This window comes from Phyllostomus hastatus, unplaced genomic scaffold (assembly GCF_019186645.2).
Source record: "Phyllostomus hastatus isolate PE091 unplaced genomic scaffold, TTU_PhHast_1.1 phas_scaffold_501, whole genome shotgun sequence".
Classification (NCBI taxonomy): Eukaryota; Metazoa; Chordata; class Mammalia; order Chiroptera; family Phyllostomidae; genus Phyllostomus; species Phyllostomus hastatus.
The window spans coordinates 16,373,098-16,390,790 of NW_025334033.1; the positions used below are offsets into that span (position 1 = coordinate 16,373,098).

The following is a 17,693-nucleotide window of genomic DNA, read 5'->3' on the forward strand; positions in this document are numbered from 1 at the left end:
AAGGTTATACATACAGATATCAATATTACTCTTTTATTTCTTTACTAATTTTTTCACATTTAAGTCTTTATCACTATAAGAATTTTTTGAAGTATGATGTACATATGAAAAGCTAATTTCAATTTTTACCAAGGGAAATCTTTTTGTCACCATTTCTTTAACAACGAACTTTTTCCCTATTATGTTGGGCTGCTTCCATGTTACATATAAATAACTTTCCTCGCTAGACTCTATTTTGGGACTTGCAATTTTGTTCTTTAGTATGTCACTTAATGCATCTCCTGATTTCATTATTGTCACTTTAGAAAATTTTGCAATAACTGAGAAGAGATAAAAGAACATTTATTCTCTTCTTTTCCAAAAATTCTTAGCTATAATCACTCATTTATTCTTCCTTATAGGATCAACATGTTCATCTAAATAAACTTTAGAATCAATGTATCAGCTTTGTCATAAAACTTATTTGGGATTTTTATTGTCTGTTAGATGCTTAACTGTTTGAAAAGAACTAATATTTTATAATGCCTAAAACAACTTCAAGAAGGATAAATCTTTCTAGGAAGTCAATTTTGAAAAGTACCTCTATTGGCAAAGAATTTTAATCCTGTGTTGCCTTGTTTTGCACACAGGCCCACACTGCAGTTCGGTAGATTTGTTTCTGGACATCGTATTTCTTTACTAATGAGAAAATTTTCTAAATTGTTATTGGCTTAAAGGAAATCTTTACTGTTAAATATAATGTTAAATAAATAAAAAAAACTGTCAAAATTCTTTTAATATTAAAAAAGTGATTGTGTGATAAAATCAGATATTTAATTGAATTATCTTACTAATAGTCTTACAGAATCATTCTTTTGGATTTTCTAGAATTTAATCACATTGTGTTCTTCATTTCTAATAGGGTAATTTCCATTTTAGTTTCATGTCTCATTTTTGTCATCGATATTTCAGTCACATGTTTTAGTACACTAACAAGGACATTCAGAACAGTACAAAACAGTAATGGTAAGAGCAAGGATCTAGCACTTATTGCTGATTTTAGTGGGAATTAAGCCTTGGTTTTCTCAGCCATAGAATGAGACAGTCCACAGCAGTCTGTTACACCACTTCTAAACATTTGTCTCCTTGAAGACAAAAGAGGACAACCAAGTGTCTTAGGGGCATTAAATTCTATACTTCTAGTTCTATAATTGCATGACATATCTACATTTCCCTCCCAAAAGTGGTATGGGTGCCAGTTCATTTTCTAACCATGTAAATGGTAACACATTTTTACACCCAATCTAAAAATCACATTACGACTTGGTAGAATCATATGATATAAAAATAAATGTCATGCTTTGAACAGTGTGGTGATGGCTGGAGGGACAGGGGTGGAGGCGCTGGGCGGGGCTGGACAAAGTGTGAGGGATTGGGGACATCTGTAATAGTGTCGACAATAAAAATAAAGTAAAAAAATAAGTATAACTGTCTGTGGAAATTTAATTTCTGTTAAAATTTGATAACTGAATTTTTTATGTTACACAGAAATCAGAAACTAGCTGTTTCAGAGAATATGTATGTAAATAAATGAGATACAAGTAAACAAAATGAAGTCATATTCTGCATGTTTATTTATATATTTCCTGTTATCGTTTACTATTCTGTATCCACCACCAGCACCACCCCCCCCTCCCAACTCCTACCCTTCCTGGCACACACAGTTCCTTATAAGTTCCTTGGTGGCTGTTCTAATTCAGCTTTGTTTTCCTAATTCCATCACTCCAAAGGCATTAGTGCACACAGGCACAGGGCCTTACCTGTCATAGGCAGTCGATCAGTATTGTACAGATGAATTCTGACTCTCTATTCATTAATTTTATCAATAAAGACATTAATAGAGGTTAAGTGACTAACCCAGGGTCACATAAATAACTAACCACAGAGCCGAGACCAGAATTTCGGCCTTTGATAAAGCCGGTGCAGACCTGACCTTGAGAATGCCATCAGGGCATTATGGTGGTAACTGTACAGTCAGCTGAAGCTTTCATTTGTTTGAAAGTAAAGTAGCTCCCTGGAAACTCCAGGCAGAATGAATGGAACAGAATTTGATCCTTGTGTGTTGCAGTACAACCCAATAGAAGTACTCTAAATTAATTTGAATTCTTAGACCCTAAAATAGTCCTCAGAGAGAAAGCGCATCCTTTTTGTTTGGGAAAAGAGGATGTAAGAGCGTCACAGTGGAACATTCAGCTCTTTGTTTCATAATAAAGAAAAGGATAGAAATGTTGAGAGTTAGCAAGATCTCACCACACAATGTTTTCTGCCTGGATGCTCTTTGAGCAGGGCGTCTAAATCCCCAGTTCGGTGGCAAAACAAGCAACGGAAATGAGTTCTTGTTGCTTTGGAAAAAACACTTAAAAGCTAATTCCTTGGGAGTACAATGGCTGCATTTCTTAAGTTGATACATTAAAAAACCATAGCTGGTTATGTTGAACACCACAGATAAACAAATTGACAGCATAGAAATATCTTACCACAGTCAATGTCCTTTGCTCACGTGGAATTGTTAACCATTCAAAGTAAATTCTGCACTTTTATTCTCAAGTGGCATGTGGCACTAATTTATCCTTGGTACCTATTCAAAAGCCTAATGGAAGCTTACAGTGAAGGCCTTTCTCCTCCACTCTTTCTCTCATCAATCATTTTTTTTTTAAATTTTAAAAGTATCTGGGGGTTCTCATGTTGTAAATGTTAGACTTTATTCCTCAGAATGCTTTTTCCCTCAAGTTAAGATCAGAGTCACTGTTTCTATTTGGAGAGAGCAAACCTTATGTTTGTCTTCATCAGGACTACGCCTTACCAACAGAGAGAGAATTCTGGCCTCTTTTTTCTCCTGATATCTTCACTGATTATTAAATCATACACAGCTTAGGCATAGAGGAAAAAACACTGTTCCAAGTGTCAGAAGACTTGGATTTGGAACCTGGTTCGTCCCTAACCAGCTCCATGATCCTGAGTGAATCATCTCATTTTTTAAAAAGTTCAGCAATCCCTACTTCTTAAGAGCATTAGGAGATATAAATGAGATAAAGCATGTGAAAGCACTTTATATAAAATATAAAATGTTACCTAAAGGTAAGGTAGTATTATTTGCAGCCCTCAAAAATCAATTATTTGAAACCCCTCATTTTACTGAGCAGCACATATTTGACAGGCAAACTAAGGCAGAGAGAAGCCAAGTGCTTTCTCCAAGGTCACACAGCTATCAGTGGCAGTGCCAAGACCAGAACCTGGGTTTGGATTATTCCAAACAGATTTTCTTTCCACCACTGCAAGGGACACACTGACAGGAAAAGGAACACTGACCTGGGAATCCAGCCTTGGCCTCAAAAAAAATAAAAAATAAAAAAATAAAAGACCTTTCAAATCATTAAATGAAAATTGCCAATGCACTTCAAAGAAAGGGCGTATATAGAATACATTTCCCTCATGAGGACGTAAGAAACTGCACATGTACTGGTGGTAAGCCACTATGAACATTTATTATTCATTTAGGACATAAAAGGAAAGCTATAAAAGCTGACCATAGCTTCTGGCAAAGACCAGGATTTACTACAGACTTTACAATTGGATAGAAGCTTGAGAGGTCCTCAGAACCAAAGATGAGCTAGCACGATGCAGTTTAAGTAGACCCCGCTCTGGCCACAGTTTCAGAAGGCTCAAAGCAATTTGCGGTGTTATGGCCATATGCCACTACTTCAAGTCAGTTTCCCACAACTTGACATTTCAGAGCCCTGACCACTATCCAAAACAAGGGTGGATTAGTGCATTAAACTTCCCTTGCTTCATCATAGCTAGAATTTTGGAAAGAGAGAAAAAGAAGCTCATAAAAATTAGTGGAAATTTAAAGCTGGTAGTGCTGTGTATTGTTAAAACACTGGTGATGAGGAGTCAAACAACCAACTCTGCTCTTGGCTCCAGCATCTCTGGGACCATCTGGCTCAGGCTTGGTAAAATCAGGATCAAGAATGTCACAGGTACAGACTCTAGGGCTAACTTATCAAACACACACACATATGAATATATACGTACATATATAGAGAGGTGTGTATATAAGTCTATATTTATCTATATACATATACATATGTTATGTACCTATGTGAGACCATTTTAGCTCTAGTTCATAGGACCAAATCTAGAAATGACAGACCAAGTCATAGTAGAAGTTATGAATCATACTTCTATTTAATAATAGTTAAGCACCACCAACTGTACTTCAACTTCTTCATGTACTCTTTTATAGTTACAAATAATAATAGAAATAATTAATGTTCATTAAATTCTTACAATGTGCCATCCTTCTAAGAGTATTACATGCTTGTTTACTCCTCAGACAATCCTATTGTTTTCTCTAGTTTTAAAATGAGAAAACTGAGTCACTGAAAGGCCAGTTAACTTGCCCAGTTGACAGAGTTAGTTAGTGTAGGACAGGATCTGAACTCGGGTGTCTGGAGCCAGACTAGAAGCAGGGAGGCACCATCACCATAGATCTCCCCAAATATCCTTTTATTTCTTACCCAACATCAACCCAAATCTAACTGATCAGGTTGGATGCAATTATAGTATAGTCCACATATTCCAAAGAAAAAGATTCATAAGAAAAAGAATTGAATGAAGAAGAAAATAAAACACACTTACTGTAATTTGGAAATGTAAAAGTTAAACAGATTCCCCAGTGTAGTTGCTTCCTTTGTAACAGATGTGGCAAATCATAGACAGAGAGAGACATCCATTTCACTGTTGCAATTTTACGACAGACAAAAGCGACCATGCAAAACAAAGGCTTTTAATGAAAAGGCGTCAGTGAAGTGTAAACTGTCATCTTACCTCACGTATAATGAAATGGGTACAACTGTGTTGAGAATAATAATATATGACCAGAATGTTAAGAATCCTGAGAACAAGGAGTTCTTCTCTTCTTCATTCCAGAAAAGGAAAGTTCTGAACTGGTCCCCAACTTGATTCTCCCAGATTGAATTTCCTATTGCAAGAATAATGCCCAAGCATACCAGGAACCCAAAAATCTGAAATGAGAACAGAAGTCTGGTTAAGGTTAACTTGAACTCAGAACTAGTCCTATCAATACAATCTAATTACACTTCCAACTCCAAGAAATTATCATTTGAAAAGCAAGCTATACAAATTTCTCCTTACTTGTCGTTAATCATGGGAGTAAAATTTAACATTATTATGCAGGGAACTCAGCTAAATATTTTATAGACATTTTCTCGATTCTCCCATTGACTCTGAGATAGGAACAATTATTTTCTCACACTTTGCTGGTCAAAAACAAAAGAAAATAAAGTGGAAACATGGAAAATTTGTATAACTTATCCACTGCCATAAAGCTAATAACTTTAATTAATCAATTCACCATGAGTGCTTATGTTTAAGTGGCTTAAGTAAAGAAGATGTGCCCTGGTCAAACCCAGTTTACATATATTGTCCAGGTATGATGTTATATCATTCCCTCCTTTCCTCTTCAAAAGTATTACATTTAGATGATAACTTATATAGTCACCCAAGGCACAAAAGCAAAAAGAAAACATCAATGATAACGATTTATCTGAAAATGGGCAAGTCTTTTGGCTACAGATCTAGTAGCATAATACTTAAGGTTAACAAGAAAGATAAGGATTAATTAAAATATTTCATGACATATATACTTTCCTTCTGAGATAAGAAAAAAGGTAGGAAGCAACCTGAAAGTTAGCCGACTCTTACCTTGTGATTAGTATCAGTATTAGCAAAGAGACACTTTGGAGCTATAGCAAATAAAAAAAACAGCAAAGTGAGTCCCTTGTGAGCCTCAAATTCCAGCTTTCAGCAGGAAGAACACAAAGTCAGTGGCCATGGTCAGATCTGAGCTGAACACAGTGTTCAAGGGACATTGCTCTGCTAAGTGTCACACTGTAATAGGAGCTGGGACCAGCCACTGTCAAGGGAGATGTGGGGCTAGAGAATGGGAATGCACTGCCTTACAATTTCCTTTTTCCTCCATGAGAGAATGTTCAGATGTTCTAGAACTGATTTTTTTCTTTTTGCTCTCGTGAACAAAATAGGCACATTAAGAAGACAGAGTTTGGGGAAAGGCAGTTTAAAATATATTAGAAAACTGTGCATTAGAGAAAGGTAGAGTTGTGAATCCCTAAAATCCTACCAGTATGCTAGCAGTATCCTCTTTCTGTCAATGGCTGATTATAAATTAATTTAAGTGAATTACTCTAAGAGAATTAAAATTGCTGATACTTGTCATTAAATTACTGAATTTAAGGAGACACTCTAATTCCCCTACGAATAAACCAATTTTCTAGTACAATAAGCTGGGACATTCCTGCTTCACAACCCAGTAATTTTATTCTGTGGTGGATAGATATGCAATCCCCATGCAAACCCTAGAAATGAGCACAGGTCATTGAAATTGGGAATATCAGGAAGGGGGTCACAGACTCCTTCTGGGCATGTCTCCTGACCCAAGAGGGCAGGTGTAGCTGGAGAAAAGTTCAGGTCTGAGGGTAATATTGAAAATAATACACAGAGCCTGGACATGATTTTGTACCAAAATAAGAGTCCATTTCCTTATTTCATTATTCAGAGCCCCACTATTACATACTAGTTAAGCAAATAAATATTGAGCTCAGATTTTATAATTGTGAGTCTGTGATGAGGCAGGTGGAGAACACGGTTCATAGTTACTATCCTCATATTTCAAAGTCAGTGTCCTAAAACTTAACCCCTACATGTGGAGGCAAAGCAATATCACATGAAAAATCAGACAACAATCAGACCCACAGCCTGAGGTAGCACAAGACTAACTGCAAATAGGGTAGGATGTGGGGAATACCTGACTGTTTTTAGTAAATGGTGGTAAAGGAAATCATTTCAAAAATTCAGAGGAGAAAAAAAGTTCAGAAGAAAGAGAGAACCATGGGCTAAGAGGTTGGGAAGAGTTCACGAAGGAGAGCTGTGACTAAGGACTCAGAGGATTCGTAAGTAGCATCAGCTACATAATTTTCAGGGCCCAGTGCAAAATGAAAATGTGTGCCCCCTGTGTTCAAAACTTATTAAGAATTCCTAAAAAACACCACTTTACATACTAATAGCAGATCAATAACAAATGTGAGGCCTTTCAGAGTTCACCTGTGTAGGTGAACAGGTCACACTCATGAAGCCAGGACTGTCCACAAACTACAAAGAGAGGATATGAGCAAAGGTAAGACAACAGAAAGGCCAAACCTTTTAAAAATTATTTTTTGTTTTTTAAAAGCAAATCTTTGGAATATGGAGAACTTGTAAGACTATGAAGCCTCCATAACACTAACCTACCTCTCATAAGAAACTTTATCAAAGATTGAGAAATGATAATCTAGAAAGTAGAGGGCTATATAACTGGGCCCCAAACATAAAATCTCCAAATAGAAACTATACAAGGAGAACGTAGACTTCTGAAAGAACTCCCAGCAAAATATAAAAAATATATGAAGATAACAATGACTAATGGCATTGCCTAATTTTCTTGTAGAAACTTACCCACAGTACTAGAGTATTCATCAACCTATCAATGCTTGTCCTTTTAAACTTTGTCTTTCCACTGTTCTGCATTAGTTTAGTGTCAGGACCTGTAAAAAAATGTTTTTAATATCAACTTTGAAATTATTATATTATTATTAGATGATGATGATATAGGAGGAGGAAGAGGAGAAATTCCTACTCATATCAGGTGTTCCTGAAAATAAAAGAATATATTTTTTAAGTAATTTAACTTTTATTAAGAGCAAGCAAGGGCCATTACTAAGTTGTATATGATTCTCAACTAGTGGCTAAACTCTGGAAACTGCAATAGAGTTGGCCTCCTTAGAACGAAATAAATCCAGACAGAACTTATAAATGAAAGGTTTAAGAAAAGGGATTTTTCCAAAGTCTGTGTACAAATATGCTTGTAGCTTGAAGCAGTTAAAAATAATTAAGTCCATCAGAGTGAGGAATAATTTGAATAAGATATCACCTTACACCTGTCAGAATGGCCACCACCAATAAATCAGCAAACAAGTGTTGGTGACATTGTAGAGAAAGAGAAACCCTCCTGCACTGTTGGTGAGAATGTGGTCTGGTGCAACCACTGTGGAAAACAACATGGAGTATCCTTAAAAATTTAAAAATGGAACTCCCTTTTTTATTAAATATTTTATTGTTATTCTATTACAGTTGTCCCAATTTTCCCCCTTTGCCCTCCTCTGCCCACCCACCTCCAACTCCCACAGTCATTCCCCAACTTGTTTTCCATGTCCATGGGTCATTCATACCTGGAATTCCCTATTGACCCAGCGATTCCACTTCTGGGAATATACACCAAGGATCCCAAAAGACCAATACAAAAAATATATGCATTCCTATGTTTAGAGCAGTGCTATTTATAATAGCCAAGATTTGAAAACAGCCTAACTGCCCATCAGTATATGAGTGCATAAAAAAGCTGTGGTACATTTATACAATGGAATACTACACAGCAGTAAAAAAGAAGAAACTCTTACAATTCACAACAGCATGGATCATCCTGGAAAAAAAATTATGCTAAGTGAATTAAGCCAGTCAGTGAAAGAAAAATACCATATGTTCTCACTTATATGTGAAATCAAATGAACACAATAAACCAATGAACAAAATACAATAGTAACAGAAGCTTAGATACATAAAACAGACTGACAACAGCCAGAAAGGAGATAGAAGGAACAGAATAAAAGATAGTAAAGAACCAAAGAGCATTTATGCACAACCCATGATCATGGACAACAATATGGGGATTGGCTTGGGGTGGAGTTGGGTGGAGGTAGGGAAAGAGAGAGAAAGCCAGAACTGTAACAGCATAAACAAAAATAGAATTAAGTAAAAAAAAAATACAATTCAGAACACTAAGGTCAAAAATGAAAAGTTGAAATAAGAAGTCAAATTCTGAATCTGTTTTCCACACAGATTTGAGGTACCTTTAATAGAGAAACTAGAATAACTCCAAACAATACATGAGCGAATAATTTAAACCTTTACTATGTATTATACACTGTGTATATAATACGTACTTTATGTAAGGACAAGAATTATCCTTAATCTTGTGTGAGATTAATTTCAGGGAAATACAATACATTATCTCATGGTAGACATGACTAAGTGTGTTCTTTGTTCAAGGAATTTTAAGAATATTATCCACTGCCTTAGAGGTAGATTATTAGGTGTTTAACAAAGGAGAATGTTAGAATACATTATTGCTTAGGAGATTCCTTATGGGCAAGGAAAATGCCAAACAGAAGCAATTAAGTTTTAATTATAGCTGGCTTGTCTAGTGTTCCCTCTACACATCATCTTCCCATGATTATTTTCAATTCATGAAGACATTTAATATAGCAGGGGAGGAGAAATGAAAGGAAGAAGAGAGGGGAGGCACACATGAAATTCCAAAAACCAAGGAAGAATGGGCACATCGTTAAAGACTTTCATTTACTTTCTAAACAAATTGAAGCAAAGATTGGATCTCAGAAAAATTCACTGTCTTGGGTTGGAAATTGTACCCCAGTGCCCTATTCCAGCCACTGCTGTGTAAAGGAGGCCACCCACATTTTCTCAAAATCATTTATTAAAATCATGTGGATGTTGAGGGTGGGAAATAATTTCTTTTGTAGTAAAGATCACAAGGGCAAATAAAGTTTGTGATTGCTAAAAGATGAAATATTGGCAGACCAGTTTTATATTAAAAATTTACAACTTATGCATACAAGCACATACACACAGAGACTATCAAAGAATCCATTTAATGGATTTTTAAGAACTTATTTAAATATATCCACAGATGTTGACATACACATCTCTTCTTCCTCTCATAGCCACATCTCTTGAAAGACTTTTCAATACTCAATAGTCCTTGTTTCCTCATCTCTTACTCATCACCCACTCTACTTTCTGGGCCAGTCATTCCATTCAAACAGATTTGGTGTTATCATCAATATATTCTAGATATTCTTTGACTTCTTAGGACCTTTAATACTGTTGATTAGTCCATCCTTTTGAAACACATTCTTCTTTTAGCTTCCATATTACAATATTCTCCTGCTTTTCCTCCTACCTCTTTGGTAGCTCTGTCTTTGTCTGCTATGAAGACCGCCACTCTCTACCCAGCCATGAAATATTGGAATTCACTAAGACTCATACGTATACCATCTTCTGTTCATTTTCAACCTGCCTTCCCTGGGCAATCTCACCTAGGACCACAACTCCAATTACCATTCATAGAGCAAATGTGTATCTCCAGCTCAGATTTCTCCTCTGAGCTCTAAAAACTCATATATTTAAATCCATGTATTTAATTGCCTATATGACATCTTCACCTGAGTCTTTCTTAGGCTTCTCAAGTTGCTCATGTCCAGCCCAACTTGTCCTCTCCAGGCATCTGTCCATCTCTGTCCTCCATGCTCTCCATGCACCAGAGTTCCTCATCTCAGTGAATGGCACCACTTCTCACCCAGCTGTGAAGTCTGGGAGAACCCTAGAAGTCTAGTCTATCTCCATGACTCACCCTCTAGTCCATATTACCATCTTCCCTCAACTGGACTATAATAAAAGGCCTAGTAACTTTGTCTCCCTAAATCCACTCTGCCCCCAAATCTAATCAATATTTCCCCTCTTCCCCACTGCAATCATACTTTTTTTTTTTTTGGCACCTATTACTTACCAATGTTACAAACACTGTAGTCACAAGTAAACTTTTGAAATTTAACATGTAAACACACACCATCTGTTTGAAAACTTGCAATTGTTTCCCGATACTCTTAGGATAAAAACCACAGTTCTAAATACAAGCCACAGGTCTTACGTGGTCCAGCCCCCATTCACATCTACAGGCATTCATGCATCTCTGTTCTTCTCGCTCTCTATGCTCCACAGCTTCACAGTGACCTACTTAAGTTTGTTTTTGTTTTTTCTCTGTTGTTGTTGTTTACTTCACCATCCTCACACCTGCTCCACTGCTCCTCACTGGCCTGCTTAAGTTTGTTTTTTGTTTGTTGTTGTTGTTGTTTACCTCACCATCCTCACACCTTCAACAGGCCCTTTACCCATGACGTACCTGTTAGCTAACTTGTCCTTTCCTTTCATGTTCCTGCATTATATACTCTTGTGAGTCCATATTCTTTTTCTTCAGAGCAATTATCTCAGTTTAAGATTATATATTCATTACTACAATTATTTGACATTAAAGTCTCTGCCTCTTACCAGATTCAAAACCACATGAGTGAAGGGACTGTATTTGTTTTGTTCACATTCTTAATTACAAATGAATAATTAGCATAGTGCTTGACTCATAGTAGGCACTCAATAAATAATTGTTTAATAAATTAATTTATTAAGTGCTTGTTATGCTTTAGGCAAAATATATATGTGCTTTTTATCTATTGTCTCAGCTGTTGCTTAAAAGAAGACAAGTTAGTTATCCTTAGTTCACTAATAATGAGACTGAGATTTAAAGAATTTAAGTAACTTGCTTAAGATTTCTTGTCTAGTAGGTGTCAGAGACAGAATTTGAACCCAGACTTAGTTAAGTCTAAATCTCTTGCTTTTGACCGTTATTTTAAAATTATATTAAACAGTCTATTAACTCATTAATTTACTGACTCATTCAATCATTTGTGTATTTAAGACTATGACTCACTCAGAGTCCAAACAGGAAATAGATGATACATTGAACAAGGACAACTGGAGACAGGTTTATTTATAGAGGGACTATACCAAAGTGTGCGTGGGGGTATAGGATAGGCTAAATGTTAATGATGTAACCAAGGACTTGGTAGCAATTAAGATGTTTCCATCTAAGCCAGAAGGAAGGGATGGAGGAAGGGAGTGGTTACTGGACCTTAAAGGAGAGAGGTATGTTGAGTTTGCAACCTTTAGAAGAAGAGTGACTGTACGTTAAGGGACTGAGCTACCTGAAGTGACTATGCAGGCAGGCAGACAGTCGAGAAGAAAAAATACCTTGATCTCAATCTTTTTTTTCCCTTTGATCTATCTCTCTCCAGGGATCCCCAATGACATAGCCCAACTAAAACCCAAAGTTCAAGGAAACCTGAGTGTAAACCACATTAAGTCAACCTCCAGGCCAGAGAGAAGAGTGGGAAAGGATGACCACACGTCTGGAGGAGCAAATAGAAGGCATCCAGCAAAAAAACCTACTGTGCACCAAGATGGAATGGACTCCATAAATAAATAATAAGACTCCTACCCTCAGAAATAAGACTTTTTCCTTTCTTGAGTATAAAGGAAAAGTCATTTCCAGGGAGACATGGCTTAGCTGTTAATGTACTTTAGACCCTCATAAGTTATAGATTTGAAAAGTAAACCATGTCTGTCTTGATAGTTCCTTACACAATCCTCGATTGTAGGTATAATTAGAGTAATAACACAGAAAGAATAGTTAATAATCCATTTTGAATAACTTTAAAAATATCTAGGTGTTTACCTGGAACTAGTTTCCCAAATTAGATGTCAAAACTTAGTGGTTCTGAGACATTCACCTGTGCAATTTTGAAACTGGTGAAACCAACCATTCTGCCTGCTGTCATTCTAGTTAAGCTTTTTATCAACATTTGTGCCCAGACTGAAGTCAACGGAGGCATGATGTGCATTACAAATATCTCCCTCATGAGGGTTTCCTGCCAGGAAACATCCAAGCCACATCACAAAAGAAGAGGGTGTTCCCACACTTCCCTGCCAAAATCCAAAGAGCAGTACATTTTCCCAACTCTCAGCCTATAGAGCAGGCAATTCACTCTGAACCAATGCCCAAAGAAGGGAGAAGCACGGAAGGAAGGAAAACATTTGTCAAGCATCCTCTTTCCATATGCATTGTCTCACTGAGCTTTTACAGTGACTGCCTAATGAACTTATTATTACCCCCACTTACAGTAGAAAAAGCTAAAGCTTAGAAAGTAACCAAAACTTAACATCCTACAGCTGGTAAACAAGTCTGAACCCAGATCTGTCCAATCCAGATTCTGTGAACTTTCTGTTATACTGCTTAGAGGGAGACCTGTTCAACTTACCACCCCACTTCCTTCTCTATAGAAGCGTTTTCCCACAGAGCCAGCCTTCTGAAGGAAAACTTGGCTCCTATGTGGTTCAGAGCAGCTGTCCTAGCTCAACATGCTGCACCATAGTCCTGAATCAGTATTTTCAAACAAGATCATACAAATGCAAACAAAATTTTGGGCTACCACCCATTTCTACGATGAAGCACTACCCATTTCTATGATGACAGGGAGCAAACCAGGAGTGTCCTTCCCATCAGAGGACCTTCAAGGAGTGCCCCCTTCATTAAGTAGGAAGGTATGAGCTTGGCTGTCTTGTTCTCAATGCAAGAAAGAAGCAAATGAAGAAAGACATGATCACAGGCTTATCTCCATGACAAAAGAATGAAAGTAACTGATGAGAGAATTACGAAACCAGATTCATTCCCAGGTAAAAGCACATACACTGCCTCATTTCTACGGAATTTCCCAAGTCCTTTTGATGGCAATGTCCCAATCAGCAAGAGCCTTGTTAACACACACAGCTGAGAGTATTTAGAAAGAAGTGGGAGGACTTTTCCAGTTGGAACCCTTTTGAGTCTTTAATGAACATTTCGTTGTTGTTGAGGAAAGTCAGTTAAGAGAAACATTCCAATTTTGATTGCACATATAGTCAACGGGCCCCAAACACATCTTAATTTAGTGTCACAATAAACAGGATTTTTAAAAGTCAAGAGTTAGCAATTGAAGCCATGAGAACCATTTGAGTGGCTTTATGAAGTGGTGCTACTGTAAGCTTCCTCAGCAGGAGAGTGCCACCTTGGGCCCACAGATAAAAAGCAGAGAATGGAAAAGTGGGCAGCAGGAAGAGTTAAAAGCTCCTCCCCTGTTCCCTAACTCCCACCCCACTTCCATCACACACAGTCTTTCAGGGCCCACTGACCAAGAAAAGAAGCCATGGAGTATAAACAGAAACGATTGTGGAAGCTCCAAGAAGCTTTTCCAAAAGAATTATTGGACCTTTGCAAATTACCAAATTAACAGCAGAGCAGGGGAATTTTTTTTTGGTACTATTTCCCCATTTCAAAGGCAAGTCAGTTGGTAAATATAATGATGTGGATGATTGAGATGGGGCTAAAGAATGAGAAATTAAACAATAAGCATCTACCCCCCACTGAGTAATTAAGGCCCAAGGACCCTTAGGACCACGTTCATGATGTCAGTGATTCCTCACACAGCGGACCCGCACACAGTATTCCGGAGCATTGGTGTCTTCCCCTGGTGCCCTGCACTCTGTAGTCAATGCAGGGCGACACCTCAGATAGAATAGAAGCACTGTGTTCATCCAACCCAGGGAGCCGCAGACTATGCCCATGCAAACGTCAGGAAGGGATGCCCTCTCCCAACCAACCCTGGGCAGTAGCCATACCTGCAAAAATAACCATTCCAAAACACCAGCTGGTGTTTCTCAGGACACAGCCCCTCAGGATTATCTTCTCATTGTTGAGGGAGTGCTTGCTGTCCTTCCAAGAGAGAACTCCCATGAATTTATCTAATTTGTTGTTAGGTGCTTCACAGACAACAATCCCTGCAAAATAAATATTAATTTTAAAAGCCTTTTATGACTTACCTTAAACTCTCTTTAGAACTCTCTTTAGAAACCCACACTACTTAACCTCTCTTTAGAAAGCCACAGTTCTTGGATAGTACCTTACTTGTCGTACACATGTATTTTACCTTCTTTGTTAGACAGCACACAGTTACATGTATAAGATAGTGCTAGGAAAAATAAGTTAGGGGGTACGAAGATGGAAACCCATCAAATGTTTTAAAGGTACCTTGTTGTACTGTCCAAATAAAAACAGGAAGCTCATGAGTCATGGGATCTTTTTTTTTCCTTAAAAAAAATCACTTCTCTCTACTTCTAGTTTCTAACAATGACTTTTGACAAGATAAGGCAGGGACTGTTCTAAAAGTTTTTCTTATTGCATCTACTTAATGTGAACTTCCCCACAGGTTTAGATGGCACACTTCCAGTTTCACAGCCAAAGTTAATCAGGTCTTAAGGCTTATAATCAGAATTTCAAAGGTGGATCTATATTCCACCCCGAAGAAACCTGGGCCCTGTTTGCTACATATGCCTGAGAATACATGTGATTCCTTTCAGCTGTTCCATGCTTTTCATCTTGATTAGATTCAGAGTTCTGGGGACTCTCAAAGACACCATATAAATTGTCCCAACCTGGCCAGAAGATGTATCTAGTTTTCTTTTTTTTGAGTGGGGGGAGGTGTTTTTCTTTTAATTCTGAGCCCATTCCAAAACAAGGACATGCCCATTCCAAATCAATGAATCAATTTGTTCCACTATTTCAATAAGAATAGATACTTTCAGGATGGGTATTCGCCTGATACAAAAGAAAACCAGAAATAATCTTTTATGGACCCTGTCACAAAATACAAGTCTTAGATTACAACACTTTGTGGCTTTGGGTGGGGGGCACACAATGCAATATATAAATCATGCATCATAGAATTATACAGTTAAAACCTATATAACTTGTCAATAAAATATATTAAACAATAAAACCTATATAATTTTATTAACCAATGTCAACCCAATAACTTTAATTAAAAACTACATTGTACTGCAAACAATTGAGGTTTAAAGTCTTATAAGTAGCAAGTACAAAGACTTGAAAAACAGAGGGTGCAAGGAAGGAAAGGAGAGAGAGATGGAATAAAAAGAGATGTTGTGGGTAGATCCAACAGCTTAGTACCTAGAGAATTCTCTCTCAAAAACAATAAAAGTATGTTTACTTAATCAGAATCCAAAATGGTAGGTTAGAACATAATAAATGGCATTTGGAAGATAAAAAAGGGACGCATGCCTACAGCACTGATTGAAGGGAAAGGAGATCAGCCCAGCCTAGAGAACCTCTGTATTACACGGCTACACCATTCACCAAACACCTGCTACACTTAGAACATTTTTACATTGGCTCCCTTTCCTTCCTAGGATATCTTTTTCTTTTAAAATTCTTAGACCTAGGTGACAAAAGCCAGTTTTCACAAGGTGTGATTACTTCTGACCAACAAGATTACTAACATTAACAGACTCTGCATGAAAAATTAAAACATGCTTCCAGTCAAGATGGCAACATAGGTAAATTCACATCATCCATAATCACATCAAAATTACAACTAAGATATAGAATAACCATCATTCAGAACTGCCTGAATCTCACCGAACGCAAGTACTACATCTAAGAATATACAGAAGAAGCCACATTGAGACTGGTAAGAGGTGAAGAGACAATGAAAGGGCTGATCCCACAGTCAGGTGCGGAGGCCAAAAAGCAGGAAGTATATCTGAGCTCTGGAGGTTCCCTCTGAGAAGCAAGTGGTCCCAGCCCCACACCAGGCCTCCCAGCCCAAAGTTCTGGTGCCAGGAAGAAACATCTCCACAACTTATGGCTGTATAAACCAGTGGGGACTGTGGCTGAGTGAGATTGAGGGCTCTAGAGTCTCAGGAAGTTCCTTTTAAATGGTCTGAGCACAGATGTACTCAGATTGACTCCCTCTGAGTTCCAGCACTGGGGTAGCAGCTCAAAAGGTACCAGAGACATATGGGGAGGACCTGAATTGTCTGGCATCAGGGCAAGAGCTGGAGGGTCAGCTTTCTCCCAAAAAGAAGTGCTGGCAGAGGCCATTGTTCTTTCTCTGAGCACTTCCCCCACAGATCCTGCAGGCAGGCACACTGTCTGAGTCTCCATCAACCTGGCTATGACTGTTTGCCCTGCTTGGTAATTCCCTAAGACCCTGCCCCACCCAAGTTTCAGGCCCACCCAACTCACTTTCCAGTGGCTTTACCATAGAATGTCCTATCTTGGTTCATGCTTTAGACTTTCCTGAAATCTCTCAAACAAGCAGCAACTGGCCTCAGCATGCCCCATACCTTTCAAGTGGACCCAGGCCAGGCACTAGCAGCAGCTGGACTTGGTTCATAGCTTGGCCTCTCCTGGTCACCTCCAAGCCCAGCACAAGTGATAGCCATCTGCAGATTGTTTTGTAGCTAATGACAGGTGGCCCTGGGCAGAACGTAGGCAGTGGCTGACCATGGCCTCCAGCTCCTGGGAGGTCCCAGAGCCAGCACACTCCGTGGACAGATTCCGACCACATCAAAGCACTGCCCAACCACCTCCACGAGTGACATAGTGAAGTGGAAGACTCAGCAGGCACCAGAGCCCTGAAGTAAGTCCTGCTCTGTGGTGTAGGCCCATTCGCAGCTGATCCTCAATGGTGGTTCAGCTAGCCATTACAGCTTATTGACCTAAGAGTAAATCCCTCCCATTGATGTGCCAACAGCAACCAAAACTCAACTACAATAGGAGGGTGTAGACATCCTACATGGGGATAGAGGGAACACCTGGAGTGCTCAGCTTGGGTGACTGGGGAGGCTGTGCCACTGGACTCTACAGAATATCTACTATATAAGGCCACTCTACCAAGGCCAAAAGATGTAGCAATTTTACCTATACATAGAAAAAATATATAGCCCTGGCTGGTATAACTCAGTGGATTGAGCACAAACTACAAACCAAAGAGTCA

At 38.2% G+C, this 17,693-nt stretch overlaps 1 protein-coding gene across 5 annotated transcripts in view; it reads right to left on the bottom strand.

The window, feature by feature from the left end:
- The window catches only part of ATP8B4 (ATPase phospholipid transporting 8B4 (putative)), a 206,294-nt gene that overhangs the window by 75,195 nt on the left and 113,406 nt on the right, over positions 1-17,693 (bottom strand). For all 5 annotated transcript variants that reach the window (XM_045823771.1, XM_045823772.1, XM_045823774.1 and 2 more), the window contains 3 exons: positions 14,515-14,673; positions 7,573-7,661; positions 4,870-5,066 (listed from right to left, as the gene is read on the bottom strand). In XM_045823771.1, the coding sequence (XP_045679727.1) occupies positions 4,870-5,066; positions 7,573-7,661; positions 14,515-14,673 (445 nt within the window). The remainder of the gene's footprint in view (positions 1-4,869; positions 5,067-7,572; positions 7,662-14,514; positions 14,674-17,693) is intronic.